Source organism: Sminthopsis crassicaudata, chromosome 1, assembly GCF_048593235.1.
Source record: "Sminthopsis crassicaudata isolate SCR6 chromosome 1, ASM4859323v1, whole genome shotgun sequence".
Classification (NCBI taxonomy): domain Eukaryota; kingdom Metazoa; phylum Chordata; class Mammalia; order Dasyuromorphia; family Dasyuridae; genus Sminthopsis; species Sminthopsis crassicaudata.
In genome coordinates, this window is record NC_133617.1 from 741,217,728 (window position 1) to 741,237,240 (window position 19,513).

The 19,513-nt window shown below is 43.5% G+C and overlaps 1 protein-coding gene across 5 annotated transcripts in view; it reads right to left on the reverse strand.

Moving 5' to 3' along the window:
• BBS9 (Bardet-Biedl syndrome 9) overlaps window positions 1-19,513 on the reverse strand; it is a 300,830-nt gene that overhangs the window by 171,641 nt on the left and 109,676 nt on the right. For 3 of the 5 annotated variants that reach the window (XM_074284314.1, XM_074284316.1, XM_074284317.1), the window contains 5 exons: window positions 19,386-19,462; window positions 16,026-16,079; window positions 10,020-10,122; window positions 5,825-5,929; window positions 421-561 (listed from right to left, as the gene is read on the reverse strand). In XM_074284314.1, coding sequence (XP_074140415.1) covers window positions 421-561; window positions 5,825-5,929; window positions 10,020-10,122; window positions 16,026-16,079; window positions 19,386-19,462 — 480 coding nt within the window. Of the gene's footprint in view, window positions 1-420; window positions 562-4,559; window positions 4,575-5,824; window positions 5,930-10,019; window positions 10,123-16,025; window positions 16,080-19,385; window positions 19,463-19,513 lie in introns of all 5 variants that reach the window. The other 2 variants (XM_074284313.1, XM_074284315.1) reach the window with 1 other exon arrangement.

The window sequence follows — 19,513 nt, forward strand, 5'->3', positions numbered from 1 at the left end:
GGGGCAGAAAGGTATACTTAGAAAAGGGTTTATTTTATGTACCTACAATAAAGATGTATAATAAATATTTACATTCCAGGCAAAGAAATCCTGCCATCTCAAAAGATGCATTTGATGCTTTCATTTTTGAATGATGAATCAAAATAATGATTAAAATATTTTGAATCTAACTTAAAAGCTACATGTTATTACTTTGTTGATATAAGCTGCACCTTTGACCAGGCAAAATGGAGCGGGGCGGGGGGAATCCTTGAAACATTCTTCTTTGCTGACTTGCTGATTATCTTATAATTACCCCCTCATTACTCACCGATGAGGGGAGTCCACTTTAAATGCCTAACATTTCTTATGTTACTGATGCGCGCGCACACACACACACACACACACACACACACACACACACCCCTTCCAAAGGCCTACCTGGGAAAAGGCTGGAGAGGCTGATAGGAGGTTTGTTCGTATCAATCGTGAGTTTGTGAATCGCTGTTTTGAAAGGTGGATTGGGCAAGCAAATCAATTTCAGTGGCAGTCTGAATTTACACTGGACAACTCGAGGGATACCTGAAATATCAGAAGGAAAGGCAACCGTGTGGCAACCGTGTGGCAATTCCTGACTTTAAAGCAACAGCTTTCCTTGAATTCTGAAATAGGGATTTTTTTTCTCCTATTCACTTTTGTCGACTTGATGTCAAAATGGATAACTGAGAATTTGCAGCCTACCAATGTCTTAGCACCCATCCAGTCCTAAGGTCAGCAGACTGCAGAGGAAAATAACCACTGATTCTGTGGCGTTGGTGTATGATGGCTGTCATCTACAACCATGTCAGTTCAATCAAGGCCTTCCACCAATGGACAGACAGTTTCTAAAAAGTCCTCAGTACACAAATCCGTAAGCACAATAAATTAGAACCAAAGGGCTAAGGACATGAGCTGCCCCCTATTTTCCACCTCAACAAAAGATTGAATGAATATCACCATTCCTAAAACTTCTATTCAGAAATTTTAAAAATTTATCTCCCAACCATTAAGAAAATTCCTAAAATTATTTCCTAATTTTCTTACTGAAGAATAAATAATGAATAAATAAAATAAGTAATAAATAAAGAAAAATGGCTTAGAAATACCCCAGAATATATAGAACACAAACTGGAAACCAAGATTGAGTTTTACTTATATCTATTTACTATATTTACTTTATTTACTTTATGTCTATTCACATCTTCAAAATGGAGAAGGCAGCTTTGCTACAGGATGGAGGAAGTTTTTCTAAGTCATATTCTGCTCAATTCAATGAGCATTTATTAGGCACCTACTAATGAATAAGTTACATAATAATCTACTTCATAGTAGATCTGATTCTCTATTTATCTGAAAAACATGTTTATTCTTAGTCCTCTGGGTATTTGAGTAAAGCTTGCTAAAGACTTATTCAAACATAGACAAAAGTTAGTGTTATTCAGATGAAAGACTAGAAAAAATTAAAATATAAACAAAAATCCATCAAGCTAGGGATATTTGTTGCTGAGTTGGTTTTCAGTTGTGTCTAACTCTTCATGACATTCGAGTGGTTTGCCATTTCCTTCTCCAGTTCATTTTACAGATGAGGAAACTGAGAGCAAAGGGCCTAGCCTATACCCAGTAGGTACTTAATTAACACTGGAGTATTGCTGAATGATTAATTAGAGCACCTTTCCTAAACATTTCAAATGCCAGCTTTGGGAACAGTTTCTGGAGGCTTCCACACTTCACAAAAATCCATTTTCTTGAAAAAAATGAAATATTAACATTGCAGCTTGCTGCCAACATTCTGCTCCTTTTCTATTTTCTGTTAGAACCTAGGGCCTGAAAACTTTGGTTCTACTCAATAGAAAGGCCCAAACATAAAGAAAACCTACTGGAATAGAGCCTTTTGAAAACAGCTGTAATGGTGGCTTTCAACTTAGTGGAAATGACCAGGATGGCACTTATTTTTCCTGAATTAGTTGTTTCTTTTCTTTATTCCATACATGACTTAAAAAAAAAAAAAAAAAAAAAAAAAAAAAAAAGATTTTTTTAAAACTGGTGTGGCCAAGTTTCTTGAAGCAGCATTGAGGAAAAAATGGAGACAATACAATTTTTTTTAGCCAGAAACTTCCCCCATAGCACTGAACCTCTCCCACAGATTGTCACAAAACTGGGCATCCCCACAGTTTCCTTCCAAGTACGAATGAATAAGCATAGCTTGTGATCATCAATAACTTACTTAACACTTAGTGAGAAAATTAACATAGAACTAATGTTCAGAAAGGACGTTTTTTTCTCCTGAAGCAAAATATTAATTACATCCGTCATACCCTTAAGCCCAATATCACTGTCAAACAGGGAACAGATCCAAAAACTGCTAGGGGAAAAAAATATATAACTCCCCATGAGAACATGGAGAAGGGTGAGAAAGAGAAAAGACAAATACACACATATCTATCTATACACATATTATATATAACATATATAGTACATATACATTTTTCATATCTATTTTTTTCTTCAGAAAGAATTTTTCCCTGAAGCAGAATATTAATTACATCTGTCATACCCTTAAGCCCAATATCACTGTCAAACAGATCCAAAAACTGCTGGGAAAAAAACCATAGCTCCCGATGAGAACATGGAAAAGGGGTGAGAAAGGGAAAAGACAAACGCACACATCTATTTATCTATCTATGTGCAGATTATATATAACATATATAGTATATATACATTTTCACATATATTATATATAACATATATAGTATATATATATGCATTTGAAAATTTTAGGTGTGCTGTAAGATACTATAATCAAGCATTTATTAATATAGTAATATTGAATTTTAATACAAGAAATTATATTTCTATATTCACCAATTCTCTGCATTTATATGTATTCATTTACATATATCTTACATATCTATGTATGAAGGTATAGATGTACGTGTGTAATAAAACCATATATCTTAATTGAGAAAAATATATGTATCTCTCAGTTATTCAGACACATGTGTCCCTATCTCCATACATGTGTGTACGTGTGTATAAATGTCTACACTGTGTCTTTTGATATACATTACAATACTCTCTATGTGCATCCTGTATTCTATGCAAGGATCTGAACATGTGTGCACACAATGACACATTCATAATCTCCAAGGCCGCGTGGAAGGGCCGGGAAAAGGAACTGTGAATCGAGACCAAAAGCCGCCCATGCGGCGACGGCCCCGTCTGGAAGCCAGGACTTCTGTCCCCTCTGCGTTTTCTCACGGGGCGCTGCCCGTCATCCACGCTCATGTTTTACATTGTCCATGTTGTGTAACTTTAATGCCCCCAAAATGGCAAATAACTCTTATGGGACAACCTAAAGCCTCAGTTACATTCTCTTCTTCCTCCTGTCAAAACAGGATTACTTGGCTCTATCACAGGCGAAACAGATCAGGCCTCCAAAAGGAGCCAGTCTTTGAAATATAAAACCCTGTGTGCATGTGATGCATGAATCAGCTACATCTTCTTGCTTCTTGCTCATCTAGGTTGGCTTAAGCACTTAAACTTTGCTCCCCAAAATCGACGTATGTTTTTAAAGTAGCTAGTGGGACAAGGGCAGAAGGAGACAGCCATCTTTATCTCTGCCTTTGGGAGTTAAAGCATCTAAACCATGCTGTTCTTCACATAAATGTAGGCTAGTTTGGTATCTACTCCCATGAGAGCCAAGAAAGGCAAGCTGCCTCAGTGTACAATTCCACTGCTACGCACAAAGGGCACTTCCTGGGAGCTATGTGTTTCTCATTGGTGACTACTCAGCATTTTAATTTCACTACTAGCAGGGATGAATCTACACAGTGAGTAAAAACACATCCTTTGGAAATATTCTGAAAAAAAAAATAAAAAACTTTAAAAGAAAAACCACATAAGCAATGTTCAGCACCAATTTTGTGACAATGAGGTTCAGAACGCTTCTGTTTTTAAATGCTATCTGGCGCCAAGAAATAGGTTTAAAAATCTGAATTTTAAAAGCCGGCGAGTCTAGAGTTCAGAAAGAGCTCGGCACTCTAGAGGAGCCGGGTTCGGCCGCCATCAGGAGGGAGCTTCTGCAGCCAATTCAAAGGCTGGCAGGGGAGCGATGAGGCCCAGAGAGCACAGAGAAGTAAGCCTGTGTCTCTGGAAGGCCAGATTAAAGCAGCGATGTGCACAGGAAATACCTGAGGATTCCATTTCCAATGACTGTCTTTCTAAATACAGAAAAGTCAACAATGATCCAGGCAAACAATTGACATGGATAAATTTTTACAATTTTCAAATTTTTTGTTTCCTTTTTTCAGAAAGAAGTAATTGCATTATTTCTCTTTTTTTCTGATGACTTTCTTCTCAAATTTCTGCCCCCATTCTTCCCCACAGTTTATATAATCCAGTTCCCAGAAGAATCCAGGCAAAAGCATCACCTTCTAGAAGCATGAATCCTTACACATGTATCAACAGCACAATATTATGTCCGTTGCCCAATCAAGTGTCAACTGTGACATTCATGTTTTTTAAAGTTTCCTTTCACTTACCATCCGGATTGAGGTCTACAATCAGAGGCAGAGGACAGGGGAAAGTGGGTGAGGAAAAAGGAAACACAATTAAATTATCTTGTGTAAAAGTACAAAACAAAGCTAACAGTTATCAGTTGGGAGAAACAAGTAAAGTCAGACTTTTTCACAGACGCTACATTTACAAGGCTCTAAATTAAACGTACTTGGTTCCCAAATACTGATGCAGGAAAAAATCGCCAACCAGCCCAGTCTCTCACGTCAGTAATTAGCTTCAGCCCCCACTATTTTGTGTAGTTACCAATAATCCCAAGTAGCAGAGCCCGCGCTCTCTCCTTCGCTGCTTCCCTTTATGAGAGTATTAATTATAAGTGGGAAAGTTAGTGTGGCAGCAAGACGGAGACTATGTGCTCGGTGACGTGGGCCAATAACGCATCCCTAAGTAACGGAATTCACGACATCTGTGAAGTCTCATTCAATCATCCTCTGCTAAGGCGAAGTTGGTGAAAGTTTACTCTGGAAGGGTCTGCAGTTTACAGAAACACAATCACATTAGGAACCAAGCTGGAAGACTTGGGCGTGGTGAGATATGAAGGACGGTAATGGAGTCCCAGTCCCGGGGCGCTCCCAGGCCCGGGGCCAGAGTCCTGGGGCTCCAGAAACAGCCACAGGGCGCCTGACAAGGATTCGCTTAGAGGAGGGCAAGGTTCAATCCAGTGCAAGCCCCGGCAGCCTGCCATGGGCACATGTCATCGAATGCCCCCTTGTGGCTACTTATCAGCACTGCATTTATTTTAAATTCAGATCAGTGAAAAAGAGGAAATTGACTTTTCTCTAAATGTGAACATTAATTATGTTCACAGATGCATTACTGCCTTCACTCCTGTACAGAGGGCTGTGTGCTGGGGGGCGTGAGCACACATCTGTGATGGGGGCCTAGCATTGGGGGGCAACCGGGAGACACTGGTGAAGAGCCTGGGTTCAAATCCCACCTCCGATACTAGCTCAGACAGACAGATGTCTTGTCACTGCAAAGATTCCTCAGCACTAAATGGGATATGGCATCCCTGAGCGACTGTGAAAGTCAAATAAGACTGAGGAGAAAGAAAGAAATGAGATTTTGCTCTCTCCCATGACAGCAGGCAGTCTCGGTGCATCGTACATGTGCGACAGAACAGTTGTAAAGCGCTTCCCTGATGTGTTCCCACACAGCATTTCAATCCCTCCCAGGATTTATCCAAAAGCTAAATCAGACTCTGGAGTCTCTCTGGGAAGTCGCGGCTTACCTGTGGACATGCTATAGGAGGCCACGGCGGTGCCTTCCAGCTCGGAGGGCAGGTAATTTCCTTTCAGAAACACAGACAAGCTGAAAGTTTTCAGAATATCCGGCTCTACAGAAGTAGGGGGGGGGGGGAGAGAAAAAGAAAAGGGAAAGAAATGAGGTTTTTGGAGGGAAGCACACATTTTCCAATATTTAAAGTGAAAAAGATTCTAACGCCTTTTTTCTCTCCTCTTTCTAGGTGCCCTTCCAAAATATGGAAAAGATAGGAAATTACAATACATTACTATGGTCTGAAAGGTACAATGGAGTCAAAAAATTAGATTCTGCTTTTAAATCTGTCTGACCCAGAATAACCAAAAACCAGTTAAGAATCTAACAGACACATTGGAAGGTCAAATGGCCATGGACACGGGAAGATAACAAAAAAGATGAATGAATTCCCCGTCAAGAGAAGAAAGCATTCATTTGACCTTTGGGAAAACCCAAAGAACACGTAAATTGAAAAGTTTAGCTCCTGTCCCAGAACCCTGAGAATCAAGGTCTCATTATCCATCATGCTTCACTACAAGACAGGACTCTGGAAAAGTAGACCTGCTTCATTCAGGTAAAAGAGCCAAGCAGTCTCTGTAAGGCAACGTCCCTCTAGCAAAACCCAGGGACCAGTTCTGCAATTATTCCTGTCTTACTTCGTAGGGTACAAAGGTATTCCCATTCAGATTATGGTTAATGCTCAAAAAGTCCGTCATCTCCTACTGCCATTTCCCTGGCTTCATTTGTTATGACCAAAGTTCTACCTTAAAGCTCTTTTGTGATTTTTGTATACTCTTAACTGGGCCCTAAATTAAAAAGCAAAGTGTCATAGAGTCACCTCAGTGGACGAGTCCCTTAAACTGTGGCAACTTAGATTTAATGGCCTCCAGATCCCTCCCCCAAGTCAATTAACATGTACCAAAGGAAGCAGGTGAATTGAGATTTCCCATAAAGGGCACAGCCCATTCACATCCACATACTCTTGTAAACCATAACCCTACTCTAGGGGAGACAGGGTAGCACAATGGACAGCAGTCTGACAGGCTTAAGAGTTTTCTGGCATTTGGGGGAAGAAACATGTACACACATAGACACAAAATAAGTATTGACAAAAGATAGTCAAGGAAATCGCTGGGAGCCACCAAAGCAGTTGTGAGAGCAGGACGGAGAAAGGGAGGTTGAGATGCACACCAAAGGTGCTGTCTGCAATGAGCTCTGTGGGAAATGGACATGGGGAAAGGGGGCATTTCTGGCCAGCGCAAAGACACTGAAAAATGAGTTTAGCAAGACCAAAGAACACGCAAAGTGGACTAGCAAGGCTGGAACAGTCAATCAAAGTCAGGTGTGAAGAAAAATGGCAGAGTGTGTTTGGTCCTGGAAATATCAGGGGCCCACAGGAGCTTATGGAGGAAGGCAGTGGTGGGCTCAGACTAATGTTTCAGGGGTTTCGTTTTGGACCAATTGGTAAATTGGGAGAATAGGATTGGGAGAATTAAACAAATTATGACACTTGATTATAGTGAAATAAAATCAGGCTGGAAAAAACATAAAAGAAGACTTACATGAAATGATAAAAGAGCAAATAAGAACCAAGAAAATAAAATGCACAATGGTTACAACAATATAAAAGAAAAGAACAAAAACAATCAAAACTGGGTTGATCAGTCAGTCCCCAAAGAGTAACAAAGTATGTATAAGATTTGCAAAGAAACAGAGCGTGTACCTCCACCTCTCCTTATCTACAGAGATAACCATAGATGGGTTCAGAACAGTGCCCATTCTGTGGGATTTTGCTGATGGGTTGGTTATTTTTGTTGAACTGTTTTTGTTTTTTCTTAATTCTTTTTATAAAGAACAGGCAAATCACTGGGGGAAGGAAAAGGATGTTTCGAGAAATAAAAGTGATGAAAATCAGGAGACATTATTGTAATGATAATAATAATAATAAAAAAAAATATTTCATTTGATAGAATGGAGAAAGATGTAGCTTGAGGCAAGGAGACCAAATTAGGTGTCACTGCAATAGCTCCGAAGCAAGGAGGGCCCAAACTAAGAGTGGAAATGTGAATAGAGAGATGGAGAGAGAGACATGTGAGAGGTGTTCCCTGGAGTTAAGAAGGATAACAGTTAGAATAAAGAAGAGAAGACCCATCTGATTTGGCCCCAAGGGATGTCTATGTGGAAAGTGCAGGTTCACTGCCTGCTGAGGTGGGAGCCCGGATTCAAGAGCTTGAAGTGAGAGGGAAGCAAGTGGACCGACTCCCAGAGTCCTGACCTCAGAGCTGCTCAGACCCCTTCGGAACCCTCGTTTTCATTCAGATTTAAGTTCTTGAAGGGCAGGGATGGCTTCCTAGTTTGCACTGGTGTCCAGTGCCTGACATACAGCCAGCACTTCATAAATGATCAAGAACTGATTACTAATCTCAAGAAGGTACAGAGAATGGCAACAGCTGTGGGGAAGAGCCTCGAGTTTCTGCTCACAAAGATGGAAACAATTACCCTAAAGAAAACAAAGCCCATGAGAGCGCCTTTCAAACACTTCAAGGACTGATTCCACTGCTTCCTTCTGACCTCTGAGGGAGAAGCCTGGGGGAGAAGCTGTGGAGACTTTAAGGAAGACCTGCAATGACTGGAACTGCTCCAGCCCAGCAAGGGGAGCTCCCGGGAGGCCAGCTCCGTCAGGAGATTTTAATTCAGATCCGAGCTCTGGAGGAGGGACCCGGGAGCTGCGGTTCTGGCAGGGACCTCCAAGGATTGCCATTCTGGAATCCCATTTAACATCAAGGTATCAGGGAAGGTGAGTAAGCACACCTTTGGGCCAAGTCTCACAAGACCCACCAAGACCTGAAAGGCGGAGAGAACCCTGCAAAGTGCCTGAAGTGTAACTGCTCTTGTTTTGGAGGATGTTGAGGTTAAATGGCTGACCTGGGGTGGCAGACCTGGGCCAGGCACTGCTCCACACAAGCCAAAAGGAACTCCTTGGTCCTTCTCCTCCACTGAACATCCCAGGGTTCTGCCAGCGGCCAAAGAGCATTGGGTCAGTGCCAGGGCCAGCACCCTGGATGAAGGCAAAAGTGACAGGTGTGTGCCCCTAAATACGCCTGGGGCAGACACACTGGCATCTTACAAGATCTTGAGGGATTAAATGATGAGCTCTGTCCAATGAGACAGGGCTCAATAAGAGACATTAAGCCCTACTTTGGGATTTTTAAATCAACTGGACAAGCAAGAAGCACTTGAGAACTGGCTGAGCTGTGAGTGCCATCCAGATCAGGAAGCATGAAGAGGTAGCAAAGATATATGGGCTATATGGCATTAATAAAAGTACAACGTTCAGAATAAAGGAGGAATGGTCTCTGTGTTCTCCATGGTGGAGCATGGCATCCGGTTCTGGGAAACCTAAAGGACACTGACCAACTGAAGCGAGGGGCCCAATAAAGATGACCTGGGGATGGGGGTAGGATAGGGAACTGAGCCTCATGGGACTCGGCTAAAAGCACTGGGAATGATTAGCTTAAAGACAAGAAGACTTGATATAAAGAGGAAGAGAAGAATTATTTATTTACTAATGCCTCATCTACTGGCATTGTGCTTTTCCAGTGATTATCTCATTTGAGCCTCATGGTAACCATGGAAGGCTGGTGCTGTTGCTACCCTCAATTTATAGGCGAGAAAACTGAGCCACACAGAAATGAAGTGATTTGCCTGGAAAAAAGGCTGGGTCTTCCTGATTCCAGGCCCAGCATTCTATCCAGTGTGCCACGTGAGAGCCAGGATGGACTGGAACTTAAGAGCTGTCTGCCCACGTGTGAAGGATCAATTTGTCTAGATTAGCTTTGGGGCAGAAAGAAAATCAATGGGTACAAAAGTCCCAGCGAGGAATACAGAAGTTTGATGGGATCAAATGCCTGCTAGCAATGTGATCCAAGGACTGATGCTTGGGAAACATTCCCACGCACTGATGATGTTCACGGGAGCCCAGATGACTATTGATCAGACGTGATACCGAGGATTCCTGCTCAGCTTAATGCTGGCCTATGGCCCACCATGCTCTGGGCTCTGAGCACTGCATTCAGGGCTCCAGAGGTAGCAAAGCACAAAACCTGGGGCCTGACATCAAGAAGCTCACAAGCTTCCCAGAAAAATGAAAAACATACATAGGAACTTACCTAAGGAATCAAAGATGAAGTGATCACAGGTGGATGCTAATGGTGGCTCGATATAAACAGACAACTTGGTTTTCTGCAATGGTACCCGGCTCTGTATCATGACCTAAAAGCAAATAGAAGACAAAGTATTTACCAAAAATGGTATTGTTTCGGGGCTAGTTTAAACAAAAACTTCAACGATCCAAGAGTCCCAGGGCGGCCATGGTGCATCTCCCTCCACAGCCACAAACCACAACCTTTCCAAATTGTAGGCAATGGTCCTTGCAAGTCTATGGGTCCACTTGGTAGTGGACCTTCTAGTAATAATCCTTTTGGATCTTCTTCCCATAGGGCCTGGACTTAAAGCCAGAGCAGCCCACTTCCACCCCATCTCTAAACCAGGATCACTATCACTAAGAGTAGTTGGCAAGAAATGTGGCCCACCACAATGACTAGAAGCACCTCAACCAGCGGGGAACAATCATCAGTGTCATGTTTGACAGTATGATGATTTTTCCAAGCATCCAAGACACAAAAATATTACAAATTAGGCTATTTGCTGCTCCTGTTGGCTGATGAGCACTTCTACGTATTACCCACCATTCCGGAACACTGAAGTCCTCATTGTTTTCATCTCAAGAAGAAATATTCTTCCTGATTTCTCCATTTCCATTAATGGTATCACCATTAAGTCAGTTCCTTTCTCCTTCATCATCTGTCTCTCTATTCTACCTTCACAACGTCTTCCCAGCTCTCCCTTCTCTTTCAGCCCCACCACCACAACCTAGTTCACTGACATTCAAAAAAAAAACAAAACCAAAAAAAAAAAAAAACTGGTCTAAACCAGGATCATGGCTTCCTCATCTAAACAGCCCTTCAGATGGGGCCATGAACACATTTCTTCAAATCTGGATAGATCTGATGTGAGATCTCATCGATGTGCATGTCCCTCCACTGTTGGAGGTTGTTGGAGGTTGAGAACCTCCCTTAATTCCCCCAGAGGAGCCCACCAATGTACGGCAGGCCCTTTGCTTATCTCCTGACCTTGTACCAGCGGAGGCTGGTCACTCAGGATCTGGCTGTCCCTATTTCTCCTGGTCCCTTACTTCTCTGATGGCCTTCTTCCATCATTCTAATGGGATCCTTTCACAATGGATTACAGTGCACCCAAACCCCTCATACTCTCTCCACTGGGTTTATTTCCATTTCCAAGATGATGCCTTTTCCCTCTTTGCCTCTTCCACTGATCACTCTAACCAGAGCTCAAAGTCAAAAGTCACGGAGCCGTACCCTGGCTCCCCACAAAAGGTGGAATCCTTCCTCTCTTGACTCTACCTCTCTTTGCCTGAGGAACTCTGGGGCCCCTTGGAGACACAGAACACCCGTCAATAAGCCTTGGGCACTTGGCATCTGGGTGAACCTGGGGCAAATCAGCTAACTCTGTCTCAATTTTTTCATCTTTAAAATGAGCTGATGAAGTAAATGACAAACCACGCCAGGATCTCTGCCAAGAAAACCCCAAACTGGGCCAACCTGAAATGACCAAACAAGAAGAATCACAGAGCTCAAATCGCCATGCCTTCTTTGGAGGGGGCAGCCTCCCTTCCCTTCCCAGACGCCTAGCAGTCTATGGAATGGTGAATAAAGGGATAATTCGGGGCGATGTGCAATACAGGTGTCAAACACACAGGCCACGTGTGGTCTGTGCCATGCTCCCAGATGAAATGTAACTGGGAAACATTTAATAAAATAATTAAAAATACAAAAAATATAACATTTTAAAACCAAGTCAATATGGGAATCCTCATGGATGGATAAGCGTCATCCATTTCTGTTTGGATTGTCCAACATGCCCATTTCTATCCCACCAATGTATCCCAATAAATTCTGGAAATATCCCACATTTATTTTAAGGGACAAATTTCCTTCCATAAGCCTCAGCAGCTCTGCTAAGTAGTCACATTATACCTGCACTAACTATTATAGCAAAAGCAACACCAAACACTCATGGAAACTGGCAGGACGACCAGTGGAAGTGACTACTGTACCCCAAGTTCCCCCCAAGGGCTTCTTTAAGACATCCTAATTATTCCTGACAACACTTCAACCCAGATGTCAAACCTTAGTGGGCCGTGGGCAGAGGGCGAGGGTCACTGCCTTCTTTCCGACACCAAAGCGAACCACCCACATGCCAAGCACTCACCCACTGGAACTAAATTAAACCATCTTCACTTTCTCTGCTTTAAAAAATTAAACCAACAGCTGAAGACAAGAAATAAACAGGAGAACCTTTAGCTAGGGTCCGTGCTACTGCTGTTCTCCACCCAAATTGATATTGAATTACATCCAAGAGGGGTTCACTCTTGGGTATCTGGTTGACTTGTGTCGTGTGATATGATATCCACAATCTTCTGATTTATTGGGCGCCAACAATGCAACAGGAGCAATCGAAGAAATAACCACAGGATCCAAGGAGCGGGTCAGAAAGTCTAAAACGTTAACCAACACTTGGCTTAGAGTAATCTTCTATTTGAACTGGGCAAAAGAGGCAAAGTTGCAGGAGTGGGTGGGGGAGAATAATTTAAGGATTTTCCATGGTATTTCTAGCTTCCCTTGCAAACTGAAATACAATCCTTAGGAAACATGAGCCCACATTTTCATCCTTGTTATATAAGCATAACCCCAAAGTCCTTCCTGGATAGATGGTCACGCATCATGAGCCCAAACTGAAGGTAGCCTCATCTTCACTCACTTGGAACAGATGGAAAAAATGGTCTCCATTAAGAGGATTTATTTACTATCCTGGAAACGTCTATGGCCGCACATCTTGGCTGCCATTGTGATACTTAACCATAAGAGGAGATTTATGTCTGGACTTTATAGAGAAGCCATCATGTTGAATAAAGGGGTCCCCACGCCATAATCTGACAGGTCTTGCACAAATCTCATGAGGGCACAGAACCATCAATTTAGAAGGGATTTCAAAGATCAACAAACCCAAATCCATCCCGTTACAGATGAAGAAACTGAGACCCAAGGTGGTGCAGGCTGTACGTGGCAGGGCTGGCATTCACAGCCAGATCTTCCCACTAAACAGTACTCTCAGCAAGAAGATACAAAACGTACAACTCAGCCATCTAGGCTAGGGAAGACTCTTCTTGTACAGAAAATGGTTCTGTCCATTCCACTAATGTGACGTTGCTGCTCCATGGGAAAACCCAATGTGGGAACAGGAGGCAAAAGTCCGAGGCTCCCGCCTCCAATCCTCTCATCGTACAAAAGACACTGAAGGGAATGACTTGGCCAGCATCGTCCTAGGCAAGAAGGCCCAGGGAGCTTGAACCTGGGTCTGTGGATTCTACACAGGAGCCGTGTGGACACAAAACACTTCTGAGTCAATATGCAGGATGAACCATCCAAAGCCCTCCAAAGCCCAGCTGCAGATCATTCCTGAAACTCAGTATTTTTACTGTGCAAGCACTTGACTTCTTGCCACTAATGCTTTTCTAAACTAAGTAGCATTAAGGGGATGGAGCTTTTGATTGGATTTGGGAGTTGGGGGAGAGAAAACTGGAGAAGACCACCCTTGTTTCCCATGGCAGGATCCCAAAAAAGGAGCTTGGGGAGCAGTTACACATGTGGGCTGCCTTCAGCGCAGATCCAAAGAGCCCAAATGGAGCCACCAGTTGGATCCAGGGAAAACTAACCCAACTGGCAATGTTCCACACCCTTCAAGGGCAGCAATCAAGAATCTGAGTAGTCGTGTGTGTATGTGTGCAAACATTTGTGTATGTATGTATGCAAGTACATATATATGTGTATGTTTCTGCATGAAGGGTGAGAAAGAGATGAGAGACGGAGAAAGAGGAGAGAGGGAGGGAGAAAGAGCGAGACAAGGGGAGAGGGAGACAGACAGAAACAGGGAGGGAGAGGGCATCAAGCAAATTTTGCCTGAACTGCCAAAATCCACAATTTTCTGGTTTCCAGCACTGAGGAAATGATAATTGGGGTTTTTTCCCCAAAAGAATAGTGCTTAGCAGGTCATACACTAAATGTCCAAGAAACATATGAGTTTGGTTTCTGGCACACTGAAAGGTGAGGCCGACCGGTGCAGCGGGCAGAAACTGGCTTCTGGGTCAGGAAGCAATGGATCGATGAGCTGCTTTTGCTCGGTTCCCCTCGCTGCTGCACGCTGCACTTAGTGCCGGGCTGCCCATGCAGAGAATCAATTGGTCTTGACTCCTCAGGAGGTGGAAACAACAAATGCATCAAAGGTATAGACTTGTGATTTCATGGGCACAGGGATTTCCCAGAAGAGGAAACCACCTCCTCATGGTGACTGGTGCCCTCTCTACAACTCTATTGTCGTCTCGGATTTGCCTAGAGTACTGAGGGATTTATATATTTATAAACAGATATTATGTGTGTGTGTGTGTGTGTGTGTGTGTGTGTGTGTGTGTGTGTGAGTGTGTGTGAGTGTGTCTGTGTATGAGTGTGTGTGAGTGTGTGTGTGTGTGTGTGAGTGTGTGTGAGTATGTCTGTGTATGAGTGTGTGTGTGTGAGTGTATGTGTGTGTGTGTGTGTGTGTGTGTGTGTGTGTATCAGGGCCAGGGCTTGAATCTACTACCCAATGCAGCCTCTGGCACAGATAAGTATTTCCAGATGATTCCAAGGTAATTAGGGATCTCAGCAATAGGGACAGGAGTTCCCAGAAAGGGGGAAGCCCAAGGCAAGCATCTCAGGCACAGGAGGTAGCAAGTACCAGGGGAGGGACCAAAGAAGAGAATACAGCAGTCTGTGGTGAGTGGGGAGGGGCTCTGAAGGACACGACTTTTAGGTTTCCACTTAACCTTGAAGACAATAGAGCCACGGCTGGATTTGGAGCAGTGGAGAGGGGTGAGCCACAGCATGAGGTGAAGCAGAGAGTGTCTGCAAAGGCAGTGGTCATCAAACTGAGGAGCAGAGCAACAGAGAGGAAAGATGTAAGAGGAAGAACAAGAAGGAGAGTCAAGGGAGACTCGGTGGATGGGAAGCCATGGGACCAGAACCATGGTGGTCCCAAGAAAATTACAGCATCACCGCCAGAGCTGAGAAGGACTGCAGAGGCCACTGAGGAGTCCGACCCCCTCATTTTCTAGATGAAGAAACAGGTGGAAAAAGGAGGCCATGGAGGCGGGAAGTAGCAGAGGTAAGGACTGAATTCAAATCCCCAGATTCTAGATCCACTAATCTCCCCACATACAAAGCTGCCTCCCAATGGTGTTTATAGAAAGATGAAAAATAGGAGTTCTGTTTTGGACAGGGAGATTGGGAGTCTATGGGAAACCCAAAGTGGAAATGTCCTGGCAGCTGGGGATGCAGACCAGGCAGGAGACAGGAGGATGAAGGCAGGGTTGGGAGGCATCTGCACTCATTGAACTCATGGAAACCCTGAGGGAGGTTGCTAGGGTGGGGGAGAATAACTGCACAAGATCCAGGTCCCACAGAGCATCTCCCTTCTCTCTACTGCCAACTTCGCCGAAGGACAAGGCCGGAATGATCCGTCTCACATGTTGCAGAAGCAGCTTGAGGTCAAGCAACCACAGAATGCCCAGGTCATCGGAAAGGTTCTGAGACCAGACGAGGGGCGATCCTCTGCCTCGTTACACTGTCAGGTTCTGGAAGCGAGCCCTGGTGAGCGCAGTCTCCTGCATCTCTTGCCACCCCTCCAATTCCCCGCGAGCTATGGATGATTTCACCAAAACCTCCTATCTCCAGGCCCAGCCACATGAAGGCTGCAGGGCGACCCTTAGCCTTCCCTTCCATCCAAAAACAGTCCTAAATGAGACTCATGCTACAGCATACCTCATCAGGAAATTTGTCACCACAGATAAGGCCATCTGCTCCCCCCGCTGAAGGAATGAGCCCCTGAAACATGAACCACCCTGGAGGCTTTACTGCCCATTTCGTGAGCTACTTGCAGGGAAAACGCCAGGATGAAATGTGGGCTACTGTCTGGCGCACGGCCACCTAGGGTTAGCTCAATACCTTCACTGTGACAGAAGGGACGACTTCGGCTCCTACTTCATTGCTGGTGGCTTGCTGTGGAGACAGAAAGAGAGAATCAGGAAACAGGGGATAGCAGGGGGGAAGGGGGGAGAGTGATTCAATATTACACATGAATGAGTGAATACAATGGATGCAATATAAACTCCCCACCATCAAACAGCTAAACGGGGAATTGACTGTAAAGGATTTATCACTCTGACGACAGACTAAAATATACAACGACGATTTTAATACCTCCTCTTTTAGGGAGGCATAAACTCAGATTTAAAAGATCCCACAGACAGGGGGAGAAAAGGTCACACTCCATATCACCAAAGATATTAATGTCCAATCTCTTTGAATGATGAAACTATCTATTTCTACAAATGATGTTTATGTTGCCTGTAAATCTCATCTTGTTTTCCATTCTGAAAAGCCTTCCTTGCACATTCAATTAGAGAAAGGCAGCCTCTCTCGTAAAGAGGAATCACATTCTCAGAGTTGCTCCTAATACCAAAAGATATTAAGTTTTTAAGGCTAAAAGGCTTTGAATGTTAACTTCTGGTGACTGGTTATAATTATTCCCAAAAAAAGGGACTCCCATAATTAGATCAACTGACTTTCTTTGGGATAGATTTTCTACATTAAAAAAAGGTTTTGTCTCTAGAAGCAATTTTGTGTTCACTATATTTAAATTTTTTTTTTAATTGACCAATGGATTTTGCTCTAATAAGTGCAACTCAAATTCATGTCTTGGTAAGTGAGGGCAAATAGATAAAATAAAATTCCTATCCAACCAATGGAAAATCATTGATGATTTTGTTTCTTTATAAAGAATATCCAATAGAAATGCTTGTTTCTAGAACTATATAAAAAATTCAGAAATTCTCAACATATAATGAGAGATATAGTAGAATTTAGTGTGTGTGTATATATATATATGTACATATATATATAGTGTGTGTGTGTATGTGTATATATATATGTAAATACACACACACACACACACACACACACACACACATTGAGAGAAATAGTAGAAGGAGGAGGAGCAAAAATTGGACCAGGACAGGAAGAATTGGGCTCAAGGCCTACACACAACAAAAGCATCATGGTCATGAGCCGAGGCTCCCAATCTCTCTAGACCTCTGGCAACCACGCACATGGGGCTAAGTGAAGGATGAGATGAATTTAGTGTTGGCAGAGGAAGGCCCCACATCCCCCCAAATCACAGATCCTTAAATTTATCAAAATAATATAAACTATATTGTTCATCTCATCAAGATCTGATCTTCCTTAATTTTGGGTAAAGCAGAGATAATGAATTTACAATCAAAAGATATGAGTTCAAGTCCTAGACCTGTCACTTCCTATCGGTGTGACCATCAGCAAGTCCCTTCCCCAACTCTCAGTTTCCTCATTTGTAAACAAGAGGGAGACGAGATGACTTCTAAGACTTCTCCTGGCTCAAGATCCAAGCTTGATTTCAAATTGGGCTTTTCACTCAAAGGACAAAATTCTGTTTCTTCCATTTGCAAAGATGGAGCTAAAAATGAAATACCCTTATCTTTCCATTTTCTTACTACACGAGCATCTTTGAGCATCTCAGTACTTGAGGAGCAGTGCATCAGAAGCCACAAAACATCATCCCCCAAAAAGAAAAGGTGGAGAAGAAGAAAGAATGGCATTTTAGCCAGGCTCGTTATTTTGTCTGTTTCCCAACAGTATTCCCTTAACTACTAGCTAGTGGCTGCTCTTTTACAAATGAATGATGGGTCCTGACAGCAGTCACATCAAAGGAGGAAGGATGGTGCTGGAAAAGGACCCCAGAGGAAAGAGTGATGTAGATCACCACAATATCAAGTTTCTTGTCCAGGCCATTTCCTGAAAATACCTATAGTTGTTACGATACCAAAAGGCAATCACTCATTCTAAATAACTTGTGTTGAAAGTCACCTAGGAAAAAAAATCTTGAAAAAGATGTGTGGCCCAAAGCCAAAAGACATCCCTCATGAAATGACGAGAGGTGGGAATGTCGGCTGGCCAATGAAAAGCCACAGATCTCACGGCCACGACATCAGGCCAGGTGAAAAACCGTGCACTAAATTGGAAGGTCTGGAACAGCGCCTGTCCTGTGTGCGTCAGGGCCTGCGTGGTAGCATGTTTTTAAAGTTCACTCCCTTCACTGAGCTATGGCATGGTGACGTGACTTATATTATCCCTTGGGTCTCAGAGTTTGGACAGTTTGGACAGTGTGTCTTTGAAAATCACATGAAAACTATTTATTATACTAGGTTTCTGGCACTGAAGTGATTTCCCAGGCTGAATGACAGGGTAGGAGAACTAAACACAGCCAACTCTCTGTGCTGCCTCATGGTACTGAGTTGACCAACTCTGAAGAGTTTAGCCCCTTCACAGATCCCCTTGGCCCCAGAGTACGGACTGTGAAATGTGGCTTGCCAGAGTTCAACTAATCTCATGCATGGAGCAAAGGGCCTGAGGAACCGGGCTGGCTGGCCGAGAACTGTCCCACTTGTTAGACTCTGTGGACAACCCCTACTCCAAACCAACAAACACTCCATAGCATTGGCCCTGGCAAAGAAGAAAGAAAGAGGGAAAATAAAGGTGCAGACGGCTACCATTCCACGATGCTTTTAGGAAACTAAACACTGCTGGGAGATCCCTGATCCCTCAAAAAAGGGGGGGAGGGGCAAACAGCTTCTTTGTAAGAGAGATACCAACCCAAGCAACAAGGCTTATAGTTCTAAGAGGCCCCAAAAGTCACAGTGGCTGTGGATGAAACTCAATCAACTGTAGACCTTTAAAGGAAGTTAGCAGAGCCTGTTATAAGACTTTAAGGATCTGTGATTTCACCAGTATGATTATGCCCTCTCCCATTATGATGACACTCCTTCTCTGCCTTCGACATCCTTCGTGAGCTTCTTTGGCCATGCCCTTCATCCAGCCTCCAGCCAGTCTCTCTAAATTTAGCTGGGCTGGACCTCATCCAAAGGACTCTGCTCATCATGAGAACTTCAGCTGAACCCCATCTCATTGCCCACCGGATGTATGTGCCCAAGGTCCTAGGCCCGGCTGATTGAGAGAAGAGATATCTGGCCCTCTTAAAACTCTCATGTGCACAGACAAGTGTCTAAGGAAATGGACAGAGAGGTGCTACCATCTGCTGCTGCTGCATCTCTCCCTTGTAGGAAGCAAGGAAGGGCGTTATTTTGGAGCTACCAAGCCCAAACCAACCTTCTGAAATTCTACTTGGGCCTTAATCCTATGTTGCATCCTCACCCCCATGACTAGCACTGATTCTTCATAACAACTCCCTCCCCAGTAAATGAATTCACATACAGACACACTGTCCAGGGAGGAGGAGACGGTGGCAAAAACCGACAGAAAATCTTCTTTCTCGGACAGCGACAGAGGACCTGCAAAGAAAGGTCCAAGTTAATATTACTACAGGAATGCTGGTCTTGCCC